The sequence below is a fragment of the Pteronotus mesoamericanus genome, unplaced genomic scaffold, assembly GCF_021234165.1.
Source record: "Pteronotus mesoamericanus isolate MK-2021 breed Mesoamerican mustached bat unplaced genomic scaffold, CSHL_Meso_final contig_27, whole genome shotgun sequence".
In the NCBI taxonomy this organism is placed as follows: Eukaryota; Metazoa; Chordata; class Mammalia; order Chiroptera; family Mormoopidae; genus Pteronotus; species Pteronotus mesoamericanus.
Window position 1 is genome coordinate 23,951,395 of NW_026555115.1, and position 21,243 is coordinate 23,972,637.

Here is a 21,243-nt window from a genome sequence, read left to right on the forward strand (position 1 = left end):
TGAGGAACTTCCTCAAAAAGCTGAAAATGGAACTGCCTTCTGATCCAGTGATTCCCCTGCTGGGACTATACCCTAAGAATTCCAAAATGTCAATTCAAAAGAACCTATGCACCTCAATGTTCATAGCAGCACAATTTACAATAGTCCAGTGTTGGAAGCAACCTAAATACCCATCAGTAGATGATTGGATCAAAAAATTATGGTACATTTACACAATGTACTACTACACAACAGAAAGAAAAAAAGAACTACTACACTTCGCGACAGCATGGATGGAACTAGAGAGCATTATGCTAAGTGAAGTAAGCCAGGTGGCGAAAGACAAATACCATATGATCTCACCTATAAGCGGAACCTAACCAACAAACAAAGATGCAAGGAAAATAAGACCAGCAACACTGAAAGGAAAAAAAACCAACAGAGACAAGAGGGAAGGAGGGAGGGGTGGGTGGAGGAAAAGGAAGGGAAGGGGAAAGTCAAGGAACATATAGCAAGGACTCATGGACAAAGCCAAAGTGGAGAAGGATTGAGGGAGGGAGCGGGGGGAGGGAGCAGGAGGAAGTGGTGGGGGGAAAGGAGAGACAAATGTATTTGGAAAAATAAATTAATTAAATATATAGTTAAATTATAGTTAATAAATATATCTAGTCCAAGGGGACTAGAAAGCAATTTTCTTAGCATTTAAGATGTAGACAAATTTGAAGTGAAATTCTAGGCCTTAACTTATTTAGATCACGAGAAAGGGAGTGTATGTTAGTAGAATAGTTATATTTTGTTTTGAGGTCCTAGGTTTTATGATGTATGTTTTTTCTAGTATTACATAAACATACAAAGCAGAGCAGGAAAACTTCTTAGAAATGATCTAATCCAACCTCCAGCCCAGTGGAGGAATTCTTCCTACAGCATCCCCAACAGAAGGTCATCCAGTCTCTAGTGACAGGAAGCTCACTTTCTCCAGAGGCAGAAGCATTACTGCTGGACAGCTCCCACATGGGCAGTTTCTTTCTTCACTTCAGTGCCCTGATCTCTAACTTCTACCCATTGATGCAACAGAGACTGTGCCTATTCTCTGCTCTTTGGGGCAGCTCCCCTGCCTCTTCCATTTTTCACTCCTTCCAGAAAACATCCTTCAATCCTTCAACTGCAGAGCTCAGTGCTGCAGAGTTGAATGCAGTGGTCCAGACATGGCCTGGTTTTCACAGAGGATAGTGGGACTATTTTCTTCCCATTTATTTTTATATTATCTCTACCATCTGTTTAATAATCTATTCTAGAATGGTGCCCCACAATGGCCATCAAAATAACTGGTTCCTTAGAGTTCAGGATCCTCTTTCATTACTTACTGGTCCTTATTTGCTTGTCTTCTGCTGGCTGGTTCATCTCCTATGCTACCAGAATAGTCATATATTATATTGCCCTTTACAGTTACTCATCCGGCACCAGGTAGGGAAATACCTATGGTTTTCCCTAACTTTCTCAAAAGATCTCTTCCGTCTTACCATGAACCCTCAATCTGACTGGCATATAGAGACTCTAAATTAAAAATGAATAAATACATGAATAAATGAAGGTCAAATGTTGCCTGCTAATCAATACACCAGTCTGTAGAGCACACTCCACCATCAAAGGGGCCTGTTGTTTTTAGCTTCCTGGGCCATGACTCAAAATAGATAATTTCTTCCCATAAGTATCATCCACCTAATCTAGCTATTCATTTTCATAGTTTCCTTTCTTTCCCAAAGCTACGGGTAAAGAGAAAAGTTGCAAACACTATCTGACTCGCTCAGTTCTTCAGTTTCCTTCCCCAGACTTCCCTGTCTCTACAATTCTATTTCAGGTTCTGTTTCCAACAGTCGTCATGGGTGAACTTGAAGCCAGCAGAATTAGGAAGCTACAAGGTGCGCCTGCCAGGTACTCACATTCCTGGTAAACATAAGCCCCTTCAGGAGGGAGGCAGCAAGCATCTCTGAATAGTTCTTCCCACTGAAAGTGACAACAAGACTCTTGCCTCCCACTTGCCAGAACCTGTGAAGACCCTTCTCTGTGCTCAGAAGCACAAGATACAACACTTGTGACTGCCCTCTGAGAAGCAGAGAGCCTGCATCTAGTATATTCCTTCAGTGAGAATGTGCTGTTTCTCCTTTTTCATGACCTTCCTCTCAGTCCCTCTTGGGTTTCATTCCCCTTTACCCAACAGAAGTCTTTTCCTAATCTTTAATTGTTTCCAATCTGCTTTATCCCATCTCTGCTTAACAAGTCAGAATAAAGAAAAATGTTCTTCCAATTCTTTTACCTTCCATTCTAAAGAAAAGATGAGCATGCATTAGCTGCAGAGGGGTGATAAACATACTAGAAAGAAAAAAATGTACCTTTCAGATCCCCAGGGATCCCAATTTCTTCTGGCTCTAAAAGAGCTGAGAATCCATTACGGGTCCCCATGAAAACTTTTCTTGTAAATTGATTTAGAAAATGCCTGTTTTTTATGCCTGTTAGTGTACTAGGGAAAGGTGCTTTTAAAACTGCTTAGTCCCTAGATGGCTAAATTGCTCAATTATCTAGATCAATCATGGGTTATTTAGTCCGTCTCCTTATGTCCAAGACAGACAGGAATATTTCTTCTGAATAAAGACCTATACAAAAAAGTCTTGTATTGTATTTTCATTTCAAAAGTCTTATGTATAAAGTTTAGAAGTTCTTCTTTGACTATTACCCAAATTCCTTTTGTTGGGTCTTAAGACCCTTTGTCTTTTTTCTAGTCCCCAGTGGACATCATAAAAAAAAAAAAAAAAAGACATTCAATGTCTATTTGTTCACAGTCTTCTGCTTGGAACTTCACAGGACTTCTCATTCTATTTAACATCCTTCCAAGCATTTGATGACTGCTCTTAAATCCCTTTTATCACCTGCCCACCACCGTTCTCCAGTCCTTATACATCTCTCTCCCCTGTAGCTCTTTTGAATGCAGTGCTTGCCTCACCTGACACTGGCTTCAAGAACTTAATCAACACATTCAAGGATTATCGAGGTTGTCCAGCAAAGACAGTGCTGAATATATAGCTGCTCTCTGTAATTTACTAGTTCTCCAATAAAATGCACAGACATGAAGATGAAGATTCTGAAAGCCCCAGGCACCACTTTTAACTTGCCACAACAAACACGTGCCAGGCTCCAGCCCCATTCGGAGACAGAGAACAGAGTTCTTGCCTCTACAAGGATGGGGAGAGCCTTGGGGCATGAGTCTTGTGGGCTGAGTTCTGAGCCAAACTCTGCCACTGACACCCCATAAGCAACTCTCTTCCCATACCGACCTGTTTTCTAAGCAGACCACAACACGTATTTGCCTAGATTACTTTTCAGGGCTCCTACATTCTATGATTCTCTGATTAAGCAAATATTTTTTCTTTCCCTCCTCAAAAGATGATATACATATTTCATGTCCTTGGCATGTCTCCCTCCACCAAACTCCATGGCCAGCAATACCTAGAAACATTCAGAAACCAGTGTTTCTCAACCTTTTTATCTTCACTTCTTAACCACAAAAGACTTTTCTATACTTTTTTTCCTTAATCATCTACCCACTGAAATTTTAATACTACAAATATCCTATGTATCTGTTTATATACTGTATGTAGAGCTCTGATTAGTGCATAAAAGAACAAGTTGGGTGGTTTGGGTTTTTTGTTTTGTTTTTGTTTGTTTGTTTGTTTTCCCCAAGAACCAGTTTTCATCCCTTTTGCTGGCACTGTTATCTTCATTGAAAATAACCTAGACTGAGCTGCAGGCTGCCTCATGAATGATAAAAGTAGAGTTATTTGACCCAAACTCCAAAAGCCACAAACATATTCACCAGCCACAGGTTTAAAAAATAATCCATTACACAAGCCAGAGCGTAATCAGTCAGATTACACTCCCCATTTCCCCAAAATAAAGAGCAGCTTCCCAGTCTTCCTCCCCAGGCCACACGCATCAGTTCCAGGCCCTGTCCTGCTCCTCTCAGCCTGGGACCTTCACCTCTGCCCACAGTTCCCACTTCCAGTTCCCACTCCATTCATATGAATACCAGAAATAACAATGGAAATGAGACGGACAATGGTTGATCACATTCCAGGAATAATCAGAATCCACTACAAGGGCAGAAACAATGCTGGCCTCTGACAGGGATGGAGACTCATTCCAACTCCCTTCATCAGCCCAGATCGCCTCCCCCATCTCCTGCAGAGGGGGAGAGAAGATCTTACCTTGGCACGCTGGCCAAATAGGTCACGAGTTTCCGTAGGTCTTCCTGTCTTATTCTGTCATGATTGCTGCGAGCAGGGAAGGTCAGGATGGGTCCACCTCGTTTATCACGGCCCCCTGCAGAGAGGGAGAGATGTGAGTATGAGAACACCAGCCAGAAAGTGTGTTGCAGAGGAGAAAGAGTTTCATCTGCGTGCTGGATGAATCAGGCAGGAATATGGTTCCCAGAGAAATCTGGTCACTGCTTAAGACAGGGACAGGGAATTTGGATGCAGGTAACGTGGGTGACGTTGGGCAAGACTTTTGACTTCTCTGATACCTCATCTGCAAAATGCAGAAGAAAATAAAAATGATCACATTAATGGGTTGCTGCAAAGATGGATAATGACTCATGGGGAAACACTTTGAAAAGTAAAGCCCTTTACAAATGTAAAATGATAATGAAGGTAGTATTTTTCTTTAATCTTCACCCAAGGATATGTTTATTGACTTTAGAGAGAGAAGAAGGGAGAGAGAGAGAGAGAGAGAAAGAGAGAGAGAGACATCAATCAGTTGCCTCCTGTATGTGCCCCAACCAAGGATCGAACCCACAACATTTTGGTGTATGAGACAACACTCCAACCAACTGACCCACCCAGCCAGGGATGATATAAGTATTCTTAATGAGAAAACAAGCCACTGTAAGTGCTATGGTCTTTGGAAATTTAACCCTCTATTCATTTCTCTTTGCAGGGCTCTGTGTCATGTAGTGCTCAGGAGTAACTGACTACCATGGTGAGAAGTCTTAAGAGCATCATTGCTGGGAGGTTTTTAGATTCATAGAAAAGAGGTGTGTTTCCTTTTTTAAATATTATATTTTATTGATTATGCTATTACAGTTGCCCCAATTTCCCCCCTTTGCCTCTCTCCACCCTGCACCCCCACTCCCTCAGGCAATCCCCATACCTTTGTCCATGTCCATGAGTCATGCATGTATGTTCTTTGGCTACTCCACTTCCTATGCTGTACTTTACATACCTATGACTATTCTGTACCTACCAATTTGTACTTCTTAATCCTCTCATCTTTTTTGCCTATCTTCCTGACCCCCCTCCCGTCTGGCAACCATTAAAACATTCTCTCTATCTATGATTCTGTTTTTGTTCTGCTTGTTTATTTTGTTTTTTAGATTCAGTTGTTGATAGATATGTATTTATTGTCATTTTATTGTTCATATTTTTGATTGTCCTCTTCTTCTTAAAGAAGACCTTTTAATATTTCATATAATACTGGTTTCGTGGTGATGAACTCCTTTAGCTTTTTCTTATCTGGGAAGCTCTTTATCTGTCCTTTGATTCTAAATGATAGCTTTGTGGGGTAATCTTGGTTGCAGTTCCTTACTTTTTGTTACTTTGAATATTTCTTGCCAATCCCTTATAGCCTGCAAAGTTTCTTTTGAGAAATCAGCTGACAGCCTTATGGGGGATCCCTTATAGGTAACTAGTTGCTTTTTTCTTACTCCTTTTGAGAGTCTCACTTTGTCTTTAACTTTGGCATTTTAATTGTGATGTGTCTTGGTGTGGGCCTCTTTGGGCTCATCTTGTTTGGCACTCTCTGTGCTTCCTGGGCTTGTATGTCTGTCTCCTTCACCAAGTTAGGGAAGTTTCCTTTCATTATTCTTTCAAATAGGTTTCCAACTTCTCACTCTTTCTCTTCTCCTTCCAGCAACCCCATGATGCAAATGTTGGTATGCTTGAAGTTGTCTCAGAGGCTCTTTACACTATCCTCATTTTTTTGGATTCATTTTTCTTCTTGCTGTTCTGATTGGTTGTTTTTTGCTTTCTTATATTTCAAATTGCTGATTTGATTCCCTGTACCTTGTTATTTGTTTTAATTAGTGTACCCTTCATTTGTGACTAGATCTGTTTTATGCTGCTGAAGTTCTCACTAAGTTCCTTGAGCATCCTTATAACCAGCGTTTTGAACTCAGCATCTAGTAGCTTACTTGTCTCCATTTTGTTTAGTTCTTTTTCTGGAGTTTTGTTCTGTTCTTTCATTTGGGCCATGTTTCTTTGTCTCCTCACTGTATTACATAGAGCTGCTACATCTCCCAGGCTTGATAGAGTGGACTAATGTAGTAGATGTCCTGTAGGGTTCAGTGAAACAGCCTCCCCCATTACCCAAGCTTGGTACTTGAGGTATGCCCACCATGTGGGCTGTGTGCATCCTTCTGTTGTAGTTGAGCCTTGACTGCTGTTGGCATGTCTGAGGTCAGCCACCACCTGTGTTCTGTCTGGGGTCACACAGCATAAGCTACAAAGTGATCTGCAGATGGCTGCTACTTGTTCTGGGATTGGAGGTGCCCAGGCAAGGCCAAGCTGTGAAACAAGGACAACTGGTGCTAGTGTTAGGCCTGGGCAACTTAGAAAGAGGTATGAGCTTGCTGAAAAGCCAGATGCTGCTTGTTTGAGAGAATTTAAGAAAATCTAAAGCATGGGCCAAGATAAGCCATTCATGTGGAAAAGCCACTGGAAACAGGTTGGATGGGCCCAAAAGCCGGGCCTCAGGGGATCATCGGTGTGGGACACAACAGTGTGACTCAGGTTGGTAGAATCTCAGATATGGCACCTACCTGTGGCTCTGTTGGGGGAGGGCTCAGACAAGGAACAGTGGCCTCTGCCAGCATGTCTGTCTGGGAGAAAGCTGACCACCAGCTTTTGTCCTGATGCTATACAATTCAGTTTGCCCCCTCCCCCATATGTCTTTAGTGCCTTTCAATCTGCTGCCCCTACGCTGGAGCTCAGAGAGTGATTCTGAGTAAGTTTATGAGTAGCCCTTTAAGAGGAATTGCTAGGAAGTCCAGCAGTTTTTGTATTCCACAGCCTCAATCCATGCTGGTTTTTATAGCCAGAAGTTATGGCAACTTCTCTTCCTGGCACTGGAACTCTAGGTTATGGGTCTGATATGGGGCTGGGACCCCTCACTCCCAAAATATCCCTCCCAATTTTTATCTGTCACACATGGGTGTGGAACCAGCCCTTGCCACATTTCCACCCTTCCTACCAGTCTTGATGTGGTTTCTTCTTTAATTCTGCAGGTGTAGGACTTTCATTCAGCTCGATTTCTGACAGTTGTGGATAATGGTTGTTCTATAGTTTAGGTGTAATTCTGATTTTGATGAGATTGTGTAAGGAGGCCAGCCATGTTTACCTATGCCACCATCTTGACTGAAAGTCTTAAGTCAGTTGCTTAATGCAGGAGTCCGTAACCCCCAGGCCATGGACCATGACAGGTCCATGGCCTGTTAGGAAGCAGGCTACATAGCAGGAGGTGAGCAAGGGAAGTTTGATCTGTATTTACAGCTGCTCCACATCATGGCATTACCATCTGAGCTCCACCTCCTGTACTACGCCCTACCCTGACCCTCCCTGTCCATGGAAAAATCATCTTCCATGAAACTGGTCCCTGGTGTCAAAAAGATTGGGGACTGCTGGTTTAACCTGTAGATTGCTGGGGTCAGCCTTTGAGGGTTAGATATGGATTAGAGCCTAGGAATCAGCACTCCAGGTGGTCTGTAGATCAAACTTTGAGAAACATCAGCCTCCAAAATAATGGAGGGCAATTCTCCAAAGACTGGATGAAATAAAACAGGGTGTTCATCCTTCCTTGCCCCATAGGCCTTCAGAAACTTGCCTCCAGTTAATGCCACTCCACATTAAGTGTTTTTCACACAGCCAAGGACCTACCTCTGCCTGCCTGCCTGAGGTGCCACCTGTATTGTAACTCCTGCAGGAGGAGCACATGAATCTTTATTAGCAATAAGGATACTCAAGGTCTTAATCACTACGAATGCATTGTACACACTATGATTACAAATGTTTTCTAAATATCACATTTAAAAAAGCTGGAAGGAGTACAGTAAAATAATGAGCACCGCTATTAATAGAAGTCTGGGATTTGATGTGATTGCTTTTTCTTTCCTCTTTTTCCTAAACTTCTTATTCATTAATGGGTGCTATGATTAGAAAGCAGGGCCAAATTTCCCAGGAGAATTAGTTGAGGATGAAGCTGAGGTATAGTAGCCATGACGTTACAGGCACTGACTATGATACAAAGAAAACCCATGTCATAATCACAGACTCTCCATACCCTACATGCTTACTGGGCAGCCATCTCATATCCTCCAGAGTGGGGACTACAAGGAAATCTAAAGCAAGAGGGAGGGAAGGTTGGCATGGCCATCCTCAATGCTGGAAAAGAAGCTTAAAGCTTAGCCCTTAGAAAAAGGATCTCATCCAAAGAAAGGTAGATAGAGCCTCCAAAGGACCCCACCCACGTGTGAGTTTGTCAATAATGTTTCTTGTGATTGTGGGGTCCTGAAGTCACACAGACAGAGCGGAGGCTCAACAAATAAAACCCAAATCATTTCCAGAATACCGCTTGTAGAGGAAATAAGGAGGCTGCAAGGAGAAAAGGATTAAACAAGATCAGCGCCACTGAGAGACTTGCTCTAATGAAAAAAAATGTTTCAGCACTACCACACTCCCCCACCTTCCCCTCCAGCCCCACACCAGGGCAGACTTGTGTAGATACACCACAGAGTTGAGTCCAAGGCCCCCAGCTACAGACTTTCCATACCATGGACGCTTGTTCTTTGTACACATAACCATTCTCAAATCATCTGCTTTGGAAATTGTCCCCATAGTCCAACTGCCTTCCACTTATAGAAAAGGAAGCAGAAGGATTGAATGGAAGGCTTCCTGAGGTCTGGGAGGTTCTCCCACACCCTTGACCTTTCCCTCCAGCCTTACCTCACTGTAAGGATTTTCACTCAGGTGCTTTTAACCACAGCTGCTGTCTTTCTTGCTGACTTTCCATGGACACATTAAGAGCAGAGCCATGGAAACAAGGGGAGCCAGGGCTTATCTGGTTGGCAAAGGCTAACTAAGGAGTTTAGAGAACTGTTGGCAGTGTTCTTCCTGAGCCAGAGCCAGTTCTGTCCCTGGTGATAAAAGTTTCACAAAATCATGGCTGGGGAAGGCAGCAGATGGCAGAGGAGGGGGAGTGAGGGGAGAAAGCCTGAGGCAGTATAGTCCCCTCCCTTCAGGAAGTATGGATAAGGAGGCAAGAGAGAGCAGTGGGATTAGGCCAGATATTTTTCAGAAAGGAGCAAACCTCACAAGATTGTAGGAAGAAGAGGAGGAATAAGCATGGAGGAAGAGATTCATTATGCTGGGAAAGAGTGGGGCAATGAATGGAGCAAGGCCTCAGAGCAGGTACAAGGGGAGGGGTCCTGCCACTTTCTCCATGGTAGTCTAATATAACTCAAAGAAGGAGGGGAAACAGATAAATTATGAAGAAGTGGGAGGTCAGCCTGCATGCGGAACACAGCTCTTTAGGTGAAATATGAGATGAGGTCACCTGCCAAGTACCAGAGTAGGCTTGAGGTGCTGGGAGAGAGGTGGAGTGGGTCACCACTGGCGAGTGGACCACCATTGGCAAGTGTCCCAGAGAATGAAGGACAGGACTGTGCATGATATGGACATGAGGGAAGGCAGCAGGGTGTTGGGGCATAGTTGAAAGGTCTGGCTGTGGTGTCCATGCCAGGCTCTAACCTGAGTGAAGGCAGAATAGAGCTAATGCCTGGAGTAAGTGGAGCAGGCCCACTGAGGGTGGGAAATATCCTGCTGGATTAGGAGTTCCCAGAGAAGCAGGAAGGCATATGTTTTGTTCATCTGATGTCCACATTCTCCCGACTGATAGGGGATTATCAGAAAGCATCAAAGGTAAGAGCCTAAAGCCACAGACAGACATATTAAGAGTCAAGGTCCTGGATGCACAGGGTCACAGTAGGGAGGTGGAGGACTTTGCTGCCAAGAAGGGTGAGAAGAACAAATCTATAGAATTTGATTGATAACTGGCATGGGTGCTGAAGTTACAGAGGGGGATAAGCAGAGATGAAAAATGAGAACCCCCTGCTGAAGTCAGTGTGCCTTATGGAAGAGGGTCCCAGAGGGTAAGATACAAAAGTGGGTAAGTTGTGAAAAGGTGACAGAAACAGTGGGAGGATCTTCAAAAGCACCATTACCTTGATCATCAAATACATGCTGTTTTTTGTATTTGTACACCTTACTCACGTAAGACTTTGGTGAGAGAAGCTATAGGATAGGGATGTAGAGAAGAAAGAGGAAGGGGATGGCTTGATGTTCTAGAAATGGCACTGATCCCCTTCCATAGACACAGGGCAAATCGGGGCTGTGGCAAGGCCAAAAGCAGGGAAAGTTAAGGCTTCCCTGATTGAGGTAGAGGAGAATGGAAAACTGGATATTTTTCAGGGGGAGTCGGGCTCCAGTTAGGGCGAGCAGATTAGGGTAGTTTCAGGGCAGGGGGCAAACAAGAAAAATACATCTAAAGAATCACACCAAAATTCAGTCCAAGTAACTTTAGTTCCACAAGATGTTAATGGATAATGTGATATTTTTAAGGGGATGAGGTTATTCTGTAGTTTGGGAAATGTTCTCATGTGCTTGATGGATAGGCACTTTAATGAACAGATCTCCAGGAGGGGGGCTATATTATGCACTATTTCCCAAACCTCTCTGCAGGTAAAACCCCTCTTCCTTTCATTCTAACCTGAGGACTTTTTTTCACTTTTTTTTTTTTTCATTTAATTCTCACCTGAGGGACACTTTTTAGAGAGAAAGTAAGGGAGAGAGAGAAGCATCAGTTGGTTGCCACCTGTATGTGCCCAGACTGGGCAGGACTGGGGGATTGAATCTGCAAACCAGGCATGTACCCTGACTAGAAATAGAACACCCAACCCTTTGGCTATAGGACAACTGAGTCACACCAGCCAGGGTTCCTTTTTCTTTTTTTAAAATGTAACCTTTATTGTATTTTTTTTTCCATTGCCATTTAGTCCCCTTATACCCCACCCCCCAGCAATCACCACATTATTGTCCATGGCCTTTTTCTTTTTTGAGGATCATCTTATGGGACTATTGTTCCATGGAACACACATTGAGAGACACAGGTCTAGAGTACAAAAGACTGTGCCATAGCAACATGGAGTTTCCCTGGGAACAATGTTGTTGTTATCTCCCACAACAATGTTGGTGGTAGATAAGGTGGCAGAAAGGGACATCAGGGGGTGGCCAAAAGCAGGGTGTGAGTGCACATGAAGATAACAGTGGTGCAGTGAGCCCTGCGCAAGAAGGTTGGATAAAAGGGACAATGGGTACTGTGAGTGGGAGACATAACACACAAAGGAAGCCAGAGAGAGGCAAAGTGGGAGGTTGTGAATGACAAAGCAGGATGGGGCCTGGCTGGAACGACAAAGGCTCCATGTGACACAGTCACAGATCCCATCACACAGACGTGCACACACCCACCTGCAGAAGCTGCTGGGCTGCACCGGATTATACCAAACATGCGTTCCCATGGCAGCGCAGCATCCCTGTACCCTGATCACACAAGGGGCACCAGCACAAGGAGGGCGGGCACAGCCAATAGTTTGTTTCTCTGCTCACCACCTTCCTGCAGAGCCTTTTTTCTCAGAAAGGAATGCAACTGCTATACTGCGTCATTTAATTCTGGGTTTCTTTATTTTGCCTTACTTCTGTGTTTTGTCTTCTAAAAGCTCAGGATAGAAGGTGCTTTTTTGATTTGCTTTTTGTTTTTGTTTTTTTAAATGCAGGCAGTCATCTCCCTGGTGCCCTCAGCATCCTTCCCAGGCACGGAAGGACAATGTTCGTTAAGCCCACGTGCAGATGAATAAGACTTACCCCAGGCTGCTTGGCCAGCATGGGTACATGGGCATGAGCTGCACACTGCCAACCCCCTTGGTCCTGCTCTGGGAAGCATTTACCTGCTTCATGCCCGACTAACTGCCTTCCTGGCACCTTGCTTCTGGGTGCTCCATTTGGATGACTCCCTACGCTTGGGAAGCTCTTTTTTAGGGCTGGCTGGGCCCTGCCCCAGAGGTCCGACTGAACTCACATGGGAAAAAAATAAATCATGATCAAGCAGTCATCACCACATCTAAGTGTACCATGTCTGCATTCTCATACCCCGAACTGATAGGAAATAAGATGATGCTCAAAGACTATCTATTGAAGCCAGGAGGGCCTCCTGGAGGAAGTAAAGTGGGAGCTGACTTGGAAACGAGATGAGAGACTCAGACTGGAAGAAGGTATGGGGAAGACACTGCAGGTAAAGGAAGCACCAGACATGAGAGAATGGGAGGATTAATTAGGAGGACACCCAGGGACAAGAAGGATGTCAGATTGAATAGGCTCAGGGCCATTCAAAAGAGAAAAAGATCCAATCAGCCCTCCAGAGGCTATGGGCCATTTCCTGGGAGCCCAGATTATGGGCAGCAGCAGAAGTCAGAAGCCCAGTGCTGCCCAGTGTCCTCCAGGCTTCTACTCAAGATATTCCCTCATGCTCAGCACTCAGATCCAAGTTTACAAAGGCTTGGGAGGCTGCCTTACCTTTGCCCCCACTCACATTAAAATCACTGCCATGTGATTCTGCCAAGGGATCAGTTTGTGCTTCAACATCTTCAGTGACAGTGGCTTACTACCTAATAGACATACACACACCTAACACTAAGGGGAACAGGAAGCTTCCAGGTCTATTTCCTCTAACAGCAACAATAATAATAAAATACAAGTAGTATTATTATTACTACTACTAATCATACTAACATGGAATGCACATAGTACCTTACAAAGGCTTACATACTCTCATCTCATACTCTGCCCTCACCTCCCATGCCAACAGTCTGCATCACTGGACTTGCTTCTTTCCTCTGGTCAGGCGGGAGATATCTGCTGCATGGTTTCTCCTCCCCTCCCTCCTTTTTCTCCATTTTGGCAGTTGCCCATCTGCCAGGCCAGCACTGCCTGTGGAGTAAACCCCTGCACTGTGGGACTGTACTGGCTCTTTCCCTGTGATTTCACTGCCATTCCTTATAGATGATCAGAATCATCTAGAAACAATAGCTCAGTCCATGAAGCTTAAGCACTTGAGCATTTTTCTTTAAATATGGTCCTTGGCTATTCACATTGCCATTCCCCCAGCCCCTGCCAGAGATTCTGACCCAGGAGTCCTGAATGAAGCCCTAGAACTGGCACCCAGAGTGATGCAGGTGCACCTTATAGTTCAGCTTCCTTCACCTCAGGAGTTACCAAGCTCTTTCTTGAAGGGCCATTTAGTAAATATTTTAGGCTTGTGGCCATCTATCTCTACTGAAACTACTCAACTCCACTATTGTAGTGACAAAGAAACCAGTGACAAAACTTGTAGTAGGCTGAAAAATGTCCCCTAAGCATACCTGATCCCTGCAACCTATAAATGTTACCTTATTTGGAAAAAGAAGCTTTGCAGATACAATTAAGAATCTTGCGATAGGAAGATTATCCTGGATTATCACAGGGGGCCTAATTGCAGTCACAGGTATCCTTACTGGAGACAGAGGGAAATTTGACACAGACAGAATTGTAGAAGGCAATGTGACCATGGAGGCGGAGATGGGAATGATGCAGCCACAAGCTACGGAATGCTGACAGCCACTAGAGCTGGAAAAGGCAAGAAACAAATTCTGTCCTAGAGCTTTGGATGTAGCACAGCCCTGCTGATACACTTATTCAGCCCAGTAAACTTATCTTGGACTTCTGGCCTCCATAACTGTAAGAGAATAAATATCTGTTGTTGTAAGCCACCAAGTTTGGACAACTTGTTACAGTGGCAATAGGAAACTAATACACTACCTAAACACATTCACATGGCTATATTCTACTCAAACTTTATTCACATAAAGCAGGTAGGTGACTTGTAGCAAAATACAGACTATAGTTTGCTGACCCCTGAATTACACTTTAAAAGGTCCAGGTGCACAAGATGGGTTGAAGAGAGAAATAAATATTTGGAAGTCATTATTCAGAAGAATAAATAGATAGAAACACTCACTTGAGTTCCCTTGCCTGGAAGGAGACAAAGGAAGTAGCCAGAAAAAAATTTTAATATCCTGTCAATGACTGACTCTAAGCAGAACCCAAATAAAACCTCTGGGAATTGTAAAGTGTACAGACTTTGCCAGCTGGAGCATCTCTCAGTGGGGCCTGGGAGGGTGGGCAGGTGAGCTGTATATGTGTGTGGGGTGTAAGGTTTGTTTTGGAGGGGATACCCACCTAGGGTAGTAAACATCCTCCGGAATACCTAGCTGGGACCAGAACTCACCCTTCTCTTTCTGCCTTCCTCTGCAGAGACGAAGTAGCCGCTCTGAGTGTGAATTCCACTCCCACTTCCCTCTCACTAACCCACAGAGAAGGGAGCGCCCATACATGTGCACACTCACACAACTTCTCTAGGTATGTTATGGAGGAAAGTTCCACAGACACTCACCAGAAACGAAGGCCACTTTTTCCTTTAGGATGGGAAGAACATCAGAAGCTTTCAAACCATCATTCCGAAAAGAACCTGTGTGACACCAAAACAGAAGGAATCAGGGTGAAAGAGGCCAGGTGGCTGAATCCCTGGGTCCCACCCTCAGCCTCCCAACCCCATCACATCTTGTTCAGGCCCTACAGCCCAGCCCAGTGGAACAGGAAGGGGTTCACAACAGAAAGAACACCTCCACATGTTGCCAGGCCACAGGGGGGACCAAGAAAAGACAGCCCAAGTCATCCCCTCCACATATACAAAGGACCATGCCCTGGAGGCAACAACTATAGCCCTGTTACTGTGACCCTTAAAAGATAAGGGCTTTTTAAAAAGTAATTTTTGTACTTCTAGTGCTAGCACAGTGTCTGGCACATGGTAAACACTCAGTAAATATTTGCTGAACAGGTTAATTGATATCAAGATGGATCACAATGCCCCACCTAATTCTATTTGCCTTTCCTCTGTGTGGCACAGCAACTGTTTGCTTTCACTTACCAATGGGAAAAGGAAAACAGAAAACCTCTGACTGGAAAGCAAAATTGAATGTAATACCCTTCCTCACTTTTGTCTCCCTCCTCTTCAAAGTCACCATCATCAGTCCATAACAGCTAGAAGGTAGGAGACACAAATCTCCCGAAAAGAAAGTATATTCCCTTCTTCAGCAACTCGTTCTCTGCTTACATCTTGCTCCTCTGCTGAAGTCCTTTCTGGGGTCTAGTAGAGTTCCTATCAGAAGGCTGTAGGCAGAAGCAGGGGGCCCACGCAGAATGGAAGATAACTATGTGCCTGGAGAAACAATAGCCTCAGGAGGGAAAGGACAACCCAACTAGGGGTGAGATGCGTGGGAAGGGAGGTGCCAGCCTCCACACACACACAAAACCCCAGTCTAGCACTGTGCCCCTATCATTTAACCTGAGTACCCCTGTATGACTCTCCAGGAAAGCCAGCCCACGCTTAGATCAGCACAGGGGATATGGCACAGATGGACCCTGGGAGAGAGGCAACACTGTGTGAGCTCAGTGAGACAAAACCAGAGACCATGGACACCCCCTCTAGTGCCTCTCTGTATGTGGCTTCCTCTCTTCCATACGAATGTGCTAATCTAGAGGAGAAACGTGCCGGGCAGGACAATCCCACTCAGGGCTGTTTCAATCTCTAAACATTGACTATTTCAAGAGAGCCACAATTGGTGGAAATTTTGACAACAACCTAAGATTAAGATGACTGGCCCAGGGAAGGGAAATGAGGCGGTTGCACACTCAGCAAAAGAACAGCAATGATGTGTTCCCAGAATGCCGGTTGCCATGGTCAGATGTCATACCCTAACCTAAAACAAATTTCCTAAGTGTCTCTGACAATTTTTCACTAAATGAGGACAGTGAGCCTTTTTATTCATCAGTTGCTTCTCTTTGCAACTTGGCAAGTTGGCCCATAGTACCTGATGCTGGAATAACCCACTATAAGACTCACTTTGAGAAAACCGTAGGCAATTGAAGGGGGAAAAAAATCACACCATAAAAAGCAAATTTTCATTACAAGCGTTGTTTTGTACTTTCTGTCCTTAGTTCCCATAGGTCTTTATGCACTGACTTTATCTTCTAACATAGAAGAGCTGTTAAACCTCACTAGTAGAAACTAATTTGGATCAAAATAAATTATTACAGAAATAACAAATATATAGGTTTTGGGGTGTTTTTTTTTTTTTTACTCTCATGTAATAAGTATCAGTTCTCCTTGGTTTAAAAAAAAAAAAGTCCTATCAGGCCTTACCAGCTAGACAAGGATCATCTTTACTTAATACATGAATCGCTTGTGTAAAATTATGCTTCTGCATCAAAATAGCTTACTTTCACATATGTAATACCTTTCTATATGTCACTTTTAAAACATTTCTCTTTTACATTACTGTGCATGCTATACATTTCTATAGAAAACATTTTAATATGAAAATCTAAACTCCAGCCTTGTCTTCCTTCAGATTATACACAAGTTCAAAAATAGCAAAGCCCCAACTAATGAGATTTTACTGTGTAACAAAAATCCACACAACCCTCTTCTCTCCAAAACTCCTGTCCTACTTTTCCACAGCTCTTCCTCTCCTCCCTATTTCTGTTAAAATATACAAGAGAGCTCTAATTCCACATAGTCTCCGGATCTTAAGGAAGAGTCTCCAATTTGCTGTAACAGAAGCAAAAGTTTCCCTATCCTACTCCCTCCTTGATCCCACCCATGGAATCCCACTCATCATGCCCACCACTTCCTTCTCCCCTTCAGGCTTCAGGCCCTAGAGAAGGGAGCAGTTTGTCCATACAGCTTGCAATCACAGGCTACAGTAAATGTCAATATCTTGGTATGGGCTGTTCTAAGGTTCTTAGGGCTTCCTCCTTCCATGCCAGAGTCTTCCCCTATCCAGTTCACACCACCACTGAGTTACCTGCTGGGTTGGGCCCAGTAAAAGAAACCCTAAAGTGTCCAGATTTACAAGATCCTTAACTAGGGGATAATCATTTCCAACAAGATTTTTCACATTACAAAAGGAGTTGCTCCGGCATCTGTCTAAATAAAAGCTGTCTTAGTGGTTTGAATTAGTTTTTCATTTGCCAAAAATTTAAGTACAAATAGCTTCAACAATATGAGGTCTGCCCAGAAGGTATCCAGGTATGTAATATGAAAAATAGAGACATTTACTGAAGAAGATACAAGATACAAGAAATACTGTACATAGGACAATGCCACCTCAGTCCCCTTGAAAGTAGGCACCTTTGGACCTCACACAGTTCTCTCAGTTGCCATCAGCTCTCCTGTTGTATTTTCCTGAATCTCATCAACAGTCTAAAATCTCTTCACTTTCAAAGGTGCTTTTAGTTTTGGGAAAAGCCAGAAGTCGCAGGATACCAAATATGTGCTGTACGGGAGAAGAGTCACCCAGGTGATTTAATGTTTTGCCAAAAAACTCTGCACCAGACATGATGCATGAGCAGATGTATTGTCACGATGAAGCTGCCAATCACCAGTTGCCCAGAGCTGCGGCCTTCTGAATCATCTGAATAGTTTCTGCGTAGGAATATTCAAGCTTAACGCAAAATGTGATGAAGATTCGTTGCTCTATTCACTCAGTCATTATGAATGAGACAGCCACACAGGACACATGCTCACTCAGTGATGTCTACTGCACCCGCTAACTAGTACAGTGAAGTCATCATTTTTCAAACATGCACATTCCAGTCCACTGTCCTTTGCTGCCAGGTTACATGGAACATAGATGTCGCACAAACTGTTCTCATTATATTCACAATGGCTGGACTTTTTCCATACAGACTTTGTATATATATTAGGTAAAGCCAAATAAAGCTAAATTAACTAGCCTAGCAGCTTATAAATTGGTGACCCCACATTGAAAACCTATTTGCACTGGCTGACAATCTTATGTATCAATTCCCCAAGGGCCCTTGTAAAACCAGCTCTCAGAACCTACAATAAAAGGGAAGTCCATTGAATGCTAACTCAAATAGGACCAAGAAAAGAGCAACATGTTTTCGCTATCAGGTATATATGTGGACTGACTTTTAGTATATAGTCAATAAACATTTGATGAAATAATAAATAAATGAGTGAACTGTTAACCCTTCCTATAGTGACTTGCGCAAGGTCAATGGCTTCATCTGTCATACCAGATGCAGGTGATCTGAGTAGATGATCTCCAGAGCACCACTTAGCTCTGAGACTTTTCAAATCTTTTCTTCACATTCATTAGCTTTTAAGATCCTCAGATTATCAGATCAATATGCTTTGAAAGGAAGTACTGGGAACAAATTCCGTAATGAGGCTCAGTGTACTTCAGGAAGCTAAAGCAACTCTTCCCTGGCCTTCCAGCCCATTCTTCCCCAGAAATTAGGTTAAGAATTGTGATGCTCAAGGCATGTCACCCAATTTTGCAGGAAGCCCCAGTTACCAAAATGGGAGACTAATGATGGAAGACCTTCTGTGAGGCAGACCTGAACTGCAATTGCAATCTCTAGTATAAGGTATATTTGATATTATAGATTATAAACTCTAGATCAACCATATACCAACTTCCCCTTCTAAAAGAAAAACCTACCGTAATAGTAGGCCCCTTACTTCCTCCTGGGAATTTTACTTATTCCCAAGAAGAAATAAAAGTGCCTAAACACTGGGAGTTACTGTAGGGAAAAGAAAGAAAAGAAACAGAGGACACCCTTGTGGATCTGACCCGTGCGAGTGCTGTGTTTTCTCTGAAGGACAAAGGCGTGCTCTGCTGACATTCAGCACCAGTCCCAAACCAAGTCCTGCTGCTGGCAGAATTACAAACCTGCTGTTCCCATTAATTAGCAAAGTTGAAATGCTCTGTGTCTATTAGGGAAGTAAAAATTACCACTGCCATCTCCCCAGGATCTCCAGTGTGGGTCTTCTCTAAGCCCCACTTTTGCCTACTCCCCGTTCCAAATGCACTGTGCTTACATGGCAGCTACCTGCTCCTCTTCACATTTTCCTGTCACCATTCTCCATGCTGGGAAATGCTGACCATTCTCACTCTGGCTCCAAGCCTCTTTGTGGCCCCATGTGTAACAGCAGGACAAGCTTGTGTATCACACAGTCCCTGTCCATGGTTCTGTGGCTCTGGGATGGCAGTGAGTCCCCCAGGGCAGCTGGGTGCCTTGTGCTCCATGTCAACTTCCTTCAGAAAGCAATCTTTATTTCAACAAGTGAAGAATCAAGCAACTAAAGGTTGTGCAATCTGCCTTGTGCATCATTTGGAAGTGCAAGCTGCCAGGGCACCCATGGATTGCTCTTTACTTCCTTTAGTTTTCAGTCACACTCCCTTAATCTGAACTTATTTAGAAGTAACTGAGTAAATATTCTAATGTTTCACCACTGAGATGGCAATCCCCCATGCTCAACTCTCTGCCTCCTTTTTCCACTCTGTCCTGGTGGTGGTCAGTGTGGAGCTTCCATCGAACTGACACTGGAATGCTGACAGATCTGCTGCACAGAGAAACTTGTCTTACAACAGAGAGGTACAAGAGCTTGATAGGACAAATCTTGGTTTGGGTAAATTATGGACAGTCTTCAATTCACAGAGTCATTCTTTCATAAATTCTTTATTGAGCACCTATTATGTACTAGGCCTTATGATAGTCTTTGGTGATACTAAGATAAATAAGGGTTAGATCCTGCTCTCCAGGGGACTTCCAGGCAGAGATAGACAGGTACGTAGAAAGGATAATGGGCTGTTATCAGAGATGGAACACCACCTGTACTGAATGCAAAGAGGCTCAAAAGAAAGACTTCCTAAAGCTGAGTCTTAAAGCTGTGCAACTCAAAGTAATAAGCATCACCTACCAGATAGAACCTTGCTAGAATGCAGAATCTCAGGCCCCACCCAAGAAATGTAGAATCAGGACGTGCACTTTAATAAGAAACCCAGGTGATTCACATGCACATTACCTTTGGGGAAATGCTATACACTAAAGCATAGGTTTCTATTCCAGAGTTCCCTCCGAAGCAGAGAGAGATACAAGAAAACACCCTCCCATCATGCCTCCCATCTCCACTATGGGAATTCCAGAGATTCAGCGATTACTCTGTAACCATCATTCAAGTTCAGCTCTGGAATAAAAAGGCTATCCAAGAGATAGATAACTTCCCCTTCCAAGGCATTGAGACTGGAACATGTCTTTTTTTTTGTCAGTAGAAGTATTTACAAATAACACCTGTCCGAACCATGGGGAATTTTGGTAGCTTCAACCATTCTTTTGTAGGTTAAATATTTCAATTTCACAATAAATCTTTCCCACTACTCCAACCCTCAGACCCCTGTCTTCCTCACTGCTCTCAGTAACATAAATACTGTCACTGGTCATTTTTACGGCAAGGAGCCATCTCTGAGCTAGCCCTGGAGGACAGATGCGTCAGTAGGTTTATGCCTCTATCACACCTGCACTCTCGCCTACAGGGACAAGACCCTGCTGGGTAATACTGAAAGGGAAACAGAGGAAGGAGGGGAGTCCCCACCTCAGGGAACTCTGAATTTAATGAGAACACAGTGCGTATCTCAGGCAATTTTATCCCTTGGAGGGGAGACCCAATTTCTGCCCTCTGAGAGCTTTCAACATAATAAAATACCTAGCACCTGTTTTCCATAACATCCGTAAGTTACCAGACTCTGTATAAAAAACAAGATTCTAAGATTTTATTAAAGATACTCCCATCCTGCTCTCAACCTGGCTGCCCTGTATCTTCCATCCCCTGATTGTTGGTGTCCTCATCCACTGAGTTACCAAAACAGAAACTGGGACGGCATCCTAGACTCCTCCACTCCTACATCCCAAATATCAATTGAGTCGCTCAGTTCTGTTCATACTACCCCTTAAATCTCTGTCTAACCCCTCATTTCCTCTGTAGTTTCCCTGACCTCCAAGTCAAGCTGAGATGTCCCTGGTTGTTCCTTGTACTCCATCATTCCTGAAAGGCATTTGTGTTTTCATTCTACTCCCCATTAGCTTGACCCTGACACCTTGAGTATAGGACCATGTCTTACCCATGGTTCTACCCTAGCACCTA

General features: G+C 43.7%; 1 protein-coding gene across 3 annotated transcripts in view; it reads right to left on the minus strand.

Moving 5' to 3' along the window:
- KALRN (kalirin RhoGEF kinase) overlaps nucleotides 1-21,243 on the minus strand; it is a 721,333-nt gene that overhangs the window by 494,962 nt on the left and 205,128 nt on the right. For all 3 annotated transcript variants that reach the window (XM_054575198.1, XM_054575190.1, XM_054575189.1), the window contains exons 2-3: nucleotides 14,623-14,697; nucleotides 4,239-4,353 (exon numbers count right to left, since the gene is read on the minus strand). In XM_054575198.1, coding sequence (XP_054431173.1) covers nucleotides 4,239-4,353; nucleotides 14,623-14,697 — 190 coding nt within the window. The remainder of the gene's footprint in view (nucleotides 1-4,238; nucleotides 4,354-14,622; nucleotides 14,698-21,243) is intronic.